This window comes from Aptenodytes forsteri, unplaced genomic scaffold (genome assembly GCF_000699145.1).
Source record: "Aptenodytes forsteri isolate BGI_AS27 unplaced genomic scaffold, ASM69914v1 Scaffold82, whole genome shotgun sequence".
NCBI lineage: Eukaryota > Metazoa > Chordata > Aves > Sphenisciformes > Spheniscidae > Aptenodytes > Aptenodytes forsteri.
Window position 1 is genome coordinate 8,929,233 of NW_008795490.1, and position 10,659 is coordinate 8,939,891.

At 42.7% G+C, this 10,659-nt stretch overlaps 1 protein-coding gene across 1 annotated transcript in view; it reads right to left on the reverse strand.

The window, feature by feature from the left end:
- The window catches only part of ARFGEF3 (ARFGEF family member 3), a 103,942-nt gene extending 93,315 nt beyond the window's left edge, over positions 1–10,627 (reverse strand). The window contains exons 1-2 of the mRNA XM_009281469.2: positions 10,488–10,627; positions 9,262–9,313 (exon numbers count right to left, since the gene is read on the reverse strand). Of these exons, the coding sequence (XP_009279744.1) occupies positions 9,262–9,313; positions 10,488–10,572 (137 nt within the window). The 5' untranslated portion in view covers positions 10,573–10,627. The remainder of the gene's footprint in view (positions 1–9,261; positions 9,314–10,487) is intronic.
- Positions 10,628–10,659: the final 32 nt, after the last annotated feature.

Here is a 10,659-nt window from a genome sequence, read left to right on the forward strand (position 1 = left end):
CTTCACCACAGGCTGCAGGGGAATCTCTGCTCTGGCGCCTGGAGCACCTCCTCCCCTTCCTTCTTCACTGACCTTGGGGTCTGCAGAGTTGTTTCTCTCGCATATTCTCACCCCTCTCTCCAGCTGCAGTTGCTGTTACGCAGGGTTTTTTTTCCCCTTCTTAAATATGTTATCACAGAGGCGCTACCACCGTTGCTGATGGGCTTGGCCTTGGCCAGCAGCAAGTCCCTCTTGGAGCTGGCTGGCATTGGCTCTATCAGACATAGGGGAAGCTTCTAGCAGCTTCTCACAAGAAGCCACCCCTGTAGCCCCCTCCCCCCCCCGCCACCAAAACCTTGCCACACAAACCCAATACAGGAATAATGCCTAAATATAACTTCATGCAGTTTGTTAGCTAGAACTTTAACAATTTTTCAACCTGGAATGTTGAATGAGATTGCAATTTAATACTGCTTGGTATTAAAAAGTGACACAGTGGTGTTTCTAATTTTTGTTATTTACATATTTTCCAAGAGAAATGTATTTGCTATAACAGCAGAAGTATAGCTCTACTCCTGGGAAAGGCAAACATTAGCAATTTAATCTTCCATCCAGCCTAATGCAGCCGAGACCACAGAATTCATACAATCATAATTAAATAGCTCAGCACAGTCACTCAGCTGGAGAGCGCTTCTAAGGTAATTTGCTTCTTTGCTATACTCACTAATAACACCTTGATTTCAACACAAACACAAAGTTCCTAGATAGGAGCCTGACACTGTTGTCACGATGAAACCGAAACAGAACAAAACAAAAAACAACACAAGCACACGATGTACCTTTGCTTGAGAGGAGAGGAAGAGAGACAACAAAAGATTCTACACAATGTTAAAGTGGACAAGGACAAAATAATAATCAGGATGCTTCCAGTCTCCAAGGCTATAGTGTAATCTCTCTGCGATATGTTATCATCACTCTTACTAGAACATCCACCCCAGTAGATTTTTGCCCTTTGTGCACAAGGTACGACAGCCACTTACTAACTCTGCTTTTAAGGAATTTGATGACACATCTAAACCACACAAGGTCTTCATTATAAAGCAATCTGTATCCTTTAGGTGATTTTATTGATTATCATTTGAAGCACAGCATGAAGATGAGGTGAGAAGCAGAGTATCCATCCTTAGTGTACACCTCCTGGCCTGAGGTAGAGCGCACACTGGACTTGCTCGGCCTATAATTCTGAAAGCTTGTCAACCTCTCTTCCCTATATTTGGTAAGCCTGGAAGGGAAGCTGAGGGTTTTTCCAGTTAAAACGTTTTTGTTTCAAAACTTCAGTACACTGAAAACAACAAATAAAGCATCTTATGAGAATTAAACTTCCATCAGGGGAAGTTTTACAATGCTGGGACAGAGTAGGATTGAGGGGACAGAAAAGAGACACAGAGGTACTATAGCACAGACACCTTGCAAATGAACTTGTTTTCTCCATTACAGCTGAATGGCCTAGAGTTAGGTACAAAACAGTTTGATGAAGAAGTGGGAGGATGAGGTGTGTTTCTGGTCATTACTAGTTACATTTTGAAGGTTAACGCTGCAATCTGCAATTCCATTCAACTTTCACAGCAGTGCAATGCTAAATCTTGACAGACCTAAGGGATGGTTGTTAAAAATATCCCCAAATTTGCAATGCATTATGTAATTTTATACTCACTGCACCTTAGCACATTCAATTTCTTAAGCAAACATTCAAGGAAACCAAAGGCAGTGTATTTCCTGCAGCTTTGTTACTTTTCATGGAATGTAAATAAAAACTGTGAGAAGAGACTTTTATTATTCCCACTCACCCCTTCATTTTCAAAACAAAAAAAAGCCATGACTTGCACAGCATCACACAAAGGCCACAGCAGAGTCACGCCTCATTTAGTAGAAAAACAGTCCTCTCCATTTCAGTGCCACTTCTCTTCTTCCATCCCCTGGTTTCCCCTCCCAACCATAATTCATTCTCTAAGGCAATTATCAACAGACTCCTGACATTCTCACTTTCTTCTCCTTTGCAAGCACTAAGAGTGACCAGATGTTTAAAACAAACAAACAAACACACTGCTATCCCATTATCATCCTTAGACCCGTAGGGCAGTATTTCTGTTGCATTTGTTGTTAGAAATTAGACAAACACTCAAAACTATGGCTGCTCTCATCTTTTATTGGTGCTATTCCTGTACTGAATGAATTATGTACATCCCACAGTAACTGTATGTTGGGGGTTAACCCCAATAGGCAGCTCAGCCCCACCCAGCTGCTCTGCACTCCCACCCTACCAGCTCCTATGAAGAAAATCAACTCTAGCCCAGCCAAAACTAGTACACTGTGGGCTTTTGTCACAAATCTAGAATGGACTTTCAGAAGAATCCATAAAAGGAACAAAGACCCAAAGCAGTGGTGAATATTAAGGTCCACTACTACAAAGAATATCAGGAAGGGCAGCAAGTTAGTTTCAAAACCAGCAAGCACTGTGCTTTTAAAAAAACAAACCAACCACAAACAAAAAACAAACCACCACACAAAAACCCACAAACCCACAAATAAGAGCAACATAAATAATCTTTCGGAAACCATGCACCTTTTCCCATGACAATACCAAACCTTTTTTGATACCTTCAAGAGCCATAACCCCAGCTGACAGGTTTTTAGGGACTCCTAGATCTAGAGGCCTTCCAACACTTTTGGAATCTTGTCTTGACAGCAAGAGTTCAGACATGCATGATGGTAACTGACCCTATACGCGCCTTTCCTCTCCGACACTGCTGTCTTTTGGGGTCCCAGAACAGATGCAAAGTTCTGCTGAGATAAAAATACCTGCCCATCAGACAAGAAATAGGGCCAGTTACATATCCCAGATTAAACATGCAGATTGATCGAAATACTGTATCAGACAGTGCCACACTGCCTTTCTAAACACTAATCTCCTCCTCCCACCCACCCCCCAACAACAGAACTAGGAATGCAACATTTTAAATTAAGACCCAAGCATATACACCATTCAAAACACCAAATGGGCTGCATAAATGCCCCCAAAAGTCTGGATCCAGCCTGTAAACTGCCAACACAGGAGATGCAGCTCGGCAATCCACACTGCCACTAGAATCTCTTCTTGGCCAGATGCCTGCCAGGGAACTCATCATTCACTTGCTGAATGCCAGACAGCAACTGTGTAATGGTTGAGCAGCACGAGTCACATATCCAGCAGTCAGGTTCAGGAGGAAAGCACAGGAGCACTTAATGCCAGGTGGTTGTGGCAGCAAGAGCAGGAAGCAAAGTGTTTTAAAAATGAGAAAGAGTAAAATAGAGAGAGGTATGCTAAAAACACCCGCAAAAAAACCCTCAGAGATAGACATTCCTCCCTCCCCACTCCTTTCTTCTGGTCAGGGGATCAGAGAGAGAGAGAGAGAGATCAGCTTCCCTACCCACTCTCTCCCAGTAGAAAGAAACTAACAGAAATGATGAACAAAATAGAGCAGATGGGAGAAGAATGAAATAATGAAATCACAAATATTTCTTCACAATGGAAAAGCCAAAACTCATCCCAAGCCTCAAGATTCTTTAAGTGGATGAATTATCTGCAAAGCTAAGTGGATTGGAAGGCTCTATGGCATTGGATGTTTGGTGACGATCACACCACACTTACTGCTTTTATTATTTGTTGAGCACATGTAAGCTAAAATGAGTGAGCATGTTGTTTTATTTAAGAGTTTGTAAGCTGCAGCTACGTCTCAAGAAGTATGTCAGACGCAAAGCTAGAGATGCAAAAATAAATGGCAGAGTAGAACTACCAATTTCATCCCCAAATTCCCATGACTATAGAAAAAAAAATGCAAGGAGTATAGATATTTCAGAGTTCAGCTAAGTTTAAGGCTTACTTCTGTTCCTGACTGCTCTTCATTGCACTGGCTTCCCAAAGTTCACAAATTGCTCTCAAAAACTAGCACCAAGATGAATAGGACTGGGACACAAACAGGAGAGACAGAACTGGACATAAGTTGGTTATTACAGAGGACCCTGCCCACCACTGACTTCTGACTTTCCAGCTGTGATCTCCAGAAATACTGGCTATTTTTGAAAGGCCAATGTGAAACACCAGAGGAATGCAAGCTTTTGCAGTAATGAACATAGGAACTGCTACCAACACAAACAGGACTTGGAAATGCTCAGCACCTCTGAAAGCCAGGACCTGTATCTCTCCGATTAGGCACCCAGAATTGGTGCCCTGAAGGCTTGAGCCTGTACCTCCATTCGATTTCAATTACTTTCTGCAGCTTTTAGATACAGAGACGTGCAGTATACAGATATGCTGAAGAAATAAGTAAGCATTTGGAACCTTTCTGGTTCTTCTTTGAAGGAATGCAAATTACATCAGTTACTATGCCAGCATGCCTCACACATCAACATGTCTCATGGCCATTGCTTTAAAGTCCACAGGGGAAACTTTAAACTAGCATGAACAGCAATTTATACTATTGAGAGTCTTGCCTATGCATCTTCTTCTGCACTCAGCCATATTTCTGAGAGTAAAGAGACAACAGCCACACAAGTTCCACAGAACAGCTCAAATTCAAGTCTGCAGTGATGCTTCTGCTACACTGACAAAAGGGCAAAAAATATATATTTTGCTATTGTTCTGGTCAGAAGAAAAGAAAAGTAATGACAGGATAGTAGTAAGACCTGGAAATTACAGAAAATATCTTAGAAATATGAGAAAAATCTCTTTAGGATAATAAAAAAAAATTCCTAATGAAGAATGGCAGGGATGTGGTAAGAAATTTTGTATGTAAGATTCCAGGTTCTAGTGAGGACAGCAACACCAAAACACACCGGCTAAACTACCCACCAAGCCACAGCCTCCCTCAGAAGTCCCAACCAACCTCCTCTTTGCAGCGCCAAGTCTGTGCTGATAGAAAGCCACTAAGTTTTACATAGCCTATAAGGCATGACTTAACTACATAAAGCATTCCAAGAAACTCTGGTAAACCCAAGTTTTTCCAAAGCAGTATGTGACCGGCAAGCACTGTCTAGCCTCTTATTTTATTCTCTGGTATGTAGATAATCCTTATGAGCATTAAACTGCTCTGATCAAACATTCTCTTTCAAGGCTCATTTTCTTGTGTCTGTTCAGTTACCTTTCATGGATCATATTTCAGCTTCTAAAATCACAATGGAGAAACTGGCCAAGAATTAGCCAAGAACAGAGACTTGCTCAGTGTAGGTGGTTGGCCTTTAGGGCAGAATTTGTCATCTTGAAAATACTGAAGTGAATGCAGCTCAACTTAGTAGCAAACAATTGTTTCCTGGCGGACATTAAGCTCTCTTAAGCTATTTTCTATGTGATCAATTCACCAATTAAAACACCAGCACATCAATTCCTTTTATCTAACTCATTATTTATAAGTCATCCATCCAGCCTCCTTAACCACTTAGTAGATATACAATCTTCACAACACCTGTTCATCAGAGACAAACATCATCATACTAGGCAGGCAACACAGACCAGTTACCAACGGGTTACATGACTCTCCCTTCACAGGACGTCTATGGCAAAGCCTTGAACTGACTTAAGGTCATTTCCCTCCTGGTCCACTTTAATCTTCTTTACTATTTCATACCCTTGCTCAATACTCTGATCACAAGTTGAAGGACTGAAAAAGCACACAAATATTCCTATCTCAAGGCAGAGCTGACAGGACTCTGTGGGAAACTCCATATTTGTTGGAGATTTGTATTTCTTTAGGAAGTGAAACATTTACATAATGCCCCTCACTGGAATTAATATGCAAGGTCATTAACTGGGATTTGGATTCATAAGTCCAATTAACATCAAAGGAAGCTGAACAGCAAAATAGTCTCATTTAGCTCCCTGAATATATACCCAACAGATCTCTATCAAACTAATTAAAGAATGACATTCCAGGCTGAATGTCCAGTCACTGCACTCCCTTGGGGCAAAAGTACCCCAGGTGCCCCCAAACAGAGCAGGCACATGATATCTAAACTGCTACCAGACAAGTGCTGGAAACCGCTCCCATACAAATGCTACAGCTGAACCCCCCTAACTAATTGCATGGACTTCAGGAAACTATAATGTGGCCTGCCCGGTGTTCAGTTACAGAAGCCCAACACAAGAGAGGAAGCTATGGAAAAGTCAGGAGCAAGCCAGAACATAGAAGTAATCTACCCCAATGGTACGGTGGAGATAAGTATGTAGCTGATGTAACACATGTAAGACACCCTGAACTCATCTAGTCATAATCTGAGGAAATGCAGAGAGATAACTTGTCTTCCCCATTCTCATGCTAGGATCATGGTCTTAACAGAAAACATTATGAAGAACCTCTACTCATCTAGAACTGTGGTTTCAAAACCAGCAAATGGCCTTTTACTTTTTAAGGGGGGAAAAAAAGGGAGTATGCAGTTTACACCTTCTTCTCGTGAGCAGACTTCATTCTTCAGTTACAGAAAGAAAAGAAGGACTTAAGCAAGGGCATGGCCATCCTGTTAAACAGCAGTAACACCAGCACAACTTGTTAGTGGAAGCCAGATGCTGCTTTGTGGAGAAATAGAAACAATACTGATTGGGGTACTTACTAAATTCACTATTTCTGAAACTGAGCCAGTATCTGTCTCAACTGGACATGGCAGATCATGAATCTCTGTCCCCTATTCTTATGCAGTATAGATGTGCCTTAGATCATTAACTTCCCCAAATATACTCTAAAGAAGGGCTGATACACTTTCCTTGTATTCAGTATATTCTAAGGACACACCAAACTTTCCTACTAAACAAGCTGGAACATTTTCCCTGCCATGCAGTACTCGAAATACTCATTCCACTGCTGCTCCTGGAAGAGACCTCACAAATATGTATTTTTCTCCTGAACTATTTGGCACACTGCCTTTAACGCTTTCAGTATATTACTACTATGGATCTCGGATCAGAGTTGTGGACCAGGGTCACTTGGTGGAAAGATGATACATACCTTCACTCTAACTCTAGTATCACAGAATACTCCAGACCATATCCCCAGGCTCCGCTACTACACCCAAAAATATTACAGCAGAAAAGGTGAATGGCAGATTCAAAGTCGATGAGCAGCCAGGGGCTGATCTGTGTTACAGCAGATGATGCAATCTGCACCTGATCAAGATGCAAGCAGGAAAAGGGCATGGTCAGGATTCTCCATCCTGCACCCATCTTGGCTGCATTTCTGGTCATTGCCATTGCTCTATTTTCAAGGCTATTCTTTTACAGTGTTAGGAACCAAGTTGTCACGGTGCTGTTCTTTAACAAATACCAAGCAAAGATGAACTTTTATCTAATTTGCACATCATGCAGGTGAACTCCAGCCCAAGATGTAGCCCAGTGTGCTGATCTGGAGTCTGGCAGTAGCTTGTTAGTAGAAAATGAAGAGTAAGCTCAGAGTGCTGGTGACAGCAACATCTCCCACACTGTCTGAGGTCGTGTGGCAGAACCATACCAAGGACCGCACAACCAAAGCTTTTATTCAAATTCTCTAGTGCACCCTTCATTTTGTAAAACATCCAGAAATATTGAGTGCATTGTTACTGACAAGTCTAACGTTACCAGCTTACTTCATCATAGCTACACCTGTGAAGGTATTAGCTTTATTTAAAAAGATTGGGATTTACAGTGGGGAAAAAAACCCAGCTAAACAAATACAACATTAAGAACACTGGAGGAAGAAGATAAAAAGGTAGGCATATCTGTAAAGAGGCAGTAGGCAAGTGGAAAAGGAAGAAATGTGGTAACGACTAGCTAACTAATTCATAGGGAATGAGAATAGTACTTAAAAACAGAGACCATACACTGTATTACAGATGAAAGGTGATAAATGGGAAGATAAAGAGCCAAGTTTTCTCCAACCACAGTGCCAAGTAAACATAATCTAATTCTAATGGAGCTACTGGGAATTACTCATCCAGCTGTTCTCAGCTGCCCAACCTGTGTTGGAAATGCATGTGTCTGGCACTGGTCATGCCAGACCTATGCTTCATCCATTCCCCATTGACTTGAAGCCCCTTGTGGACTGCAGCTGACAGGAGTTTAGAGCAGCAAAAGACTGCTCTTATTCCTTCCCTATTTGGTGACTGCTCTGCAATAACTAGCTCTTCAATCCCTAATTTTCCTTGCACAACGCTGCACCAAGCATATCTGAAAGGAGCAGGGGGGAGTAATAAGATGGTAAAAATACTCTGAGAAGAGTAGTATTGTGGTAAAAAAGTGTCTCCTCTGTCAGTAGCTACTAGTGGATACCCAGGAAGACTACAGGACAGGCCAAATTCATAGCAACACTCCTCCATACTCTTTTATAAACTCTATCATCTCTGACTAAAGTACTTCTGAATAAGAAGGGGTACCTTTGCATTTGATAGACCTCAATCAATTTCTTGCATGGATTTGTTGAGGTGCTTTTTGAACCCATGCAAACTTTTAGCATCCATTACATTCTCTAACAAGGCAAGTCTAAGCATTTTACATCTTAACTATGAGCTGTGTGAAGTAGTATCCTCCTGTTTTGAACACTGTACTTGCTAGTTTGTTTTGACGCTTCCTAGTGGTTCTGTCAGAAGGGACAGTGAAAAATTTTGCCTATTTACTTTCTCCACAGCAATCAGAATTTCCAAAATGAGATCTTAAATAGCTCTACAAATGGGGGCAGTGCCACCTCCCCCATTTTACAGGTGTACAAATGGAGGCAGGAAGAAGGGAGAAGGCTTACTCAAGATAACCTAGCAGGCTAAAGGAAGAAGTAGGCATAGAAACTGTATTATTTTAGTTCCTACCTACTGTCCTAGCTCTATGGTGATATAACCTTTCAGTTTCTGGAATATTTATTTTCAGTAAACAAACACTGATCTAGATTTAAAAGAAAACAAACACACTGAGAAGCATCATCACTTATACTGAAGGCTGTAATTTAGAAGAAAAACCCTTTAGACCATAAGACAGCCCTCCTTTCTAACCAAGTATCACCATTATACATACTCCTGCCCATTTTTACACGTTTCCTTACATTTCATTCATGGCTAGAGGCCAAGGGCTCATCAGCAAATTATCCCCTACTACCAGCCTAGATACGTATATTTACAAACTAAAGAAATCACATAGATTCAGCCCCTTCCTCTGTCTACCTCACTTTTAATTCAAATTTTTACTTCAATTTTACAAATACTCACAGCTCCACAGGATTCAACATTAAATGTTCTTACCTTAGCTGATACGGAGGTATCTTGATAGCAGCATCAGGAGAATCCAAGGTTTCTGTATAACCAAAGGAAACAATAGGGCTTTTAAAAGAAACTTTTGATTTCAACCATAGTAATACATCTGGCTACAATCTCTGACCCAACGATCCTAAAGTTTATACCTACTCCAGCTGACAGAACAACATTCACTGCTGCTCCAAGTATCCAAAGATTTGCATGAATCTATCAGGACACTGGGTGCCCAATGAGAAGGCACTGAGTACCATCTTTTCCTCAGTGAACTCCTTTTCACGTTATCAGCACTTCAGCAGCACGTATACTAAAACTGGAACAGCATAGAGGATATTAGCATGGCTGCTGTGTAAGGATAACACACAATTAATGAAGCAACCCGTGGAACATCAAGCTGAAAGGTCAGTAATAAGACAGCAACAGGTATGAACTACCACTGATTGCTGTAACTACGGATGAAAAATAAAAATTTAAAGCAATTTTCAGTATCGCAGTTATGCTGATGTAAGTTAAGGGTCTTGCTGACTAGTGCTCCAGGTAGTTAGCATCAAAAGCACTTCAAGTCACAGCCAATCCCTGAAAATGGGTGGATGCTGAAATTTACCTAAGCTCATATTCCCTTAAAAGAAGAACTTGGTTTATTGATCATTATTTCCATTATAGAGCAAGGATAAAAAAGCTCATGGAATCCAGTCAAAAAAATCCAGCTTTTAAAATAGATGCCCAAACGTAAGCCAGCAGCGAAAACTGTACTGGAGATTTTTTTATGATGGAAAGGGGTGGTGAGAGGAAGAAGCTTTTAAAGGAAAGACACACACACACACACCCAACATACACAGAAACTGGTAGCTACTGATACCCACATCTGCCTCGCAAGAAGAGAAGCAGACCCAAGAGATGGGGGTGGGGAGGTACACGTATGCTCCCCGGGACCGCCAGCAGGTGCAACAGCCCCCTCCAGCAGCGCGGTGCTCCCGGGCATTTTGAACCGCCTGAGGCGCTCCGGTCCCTCCCCACCCGCTGGAAGCTCAGCGGCCAGCGCCGAACAAGTTTGTTGAGGTCTCCCAGCCCCCGCCGTTACAAAACCTCCCCATCGGAGGCTCCTGCCCCACACCACTACGGGCAGGGCCGGGTCCCACTCCGCTCCGCTCCCCCGCGGGCAGCCCGGCCACGGCGGGGTCAGCCCGGCGCCGCTGCCCGCACCCCCCGCCCCTTACCGATGGCCGAGGTGCAGCTCTCCTTGATGGCCCTGTGCTTGCTCCCCGACGCCTCCTTCTGCAGCTTTCGCAGGATTTCTTCCATCTTGCCTCCCCCGGGATCCTCGCGTGGCCGCGGGGGCAGAGGAGCAGGCGGCGAGGAGGAGGGCGGGGCGGGGGGCGGGGCGGGGGC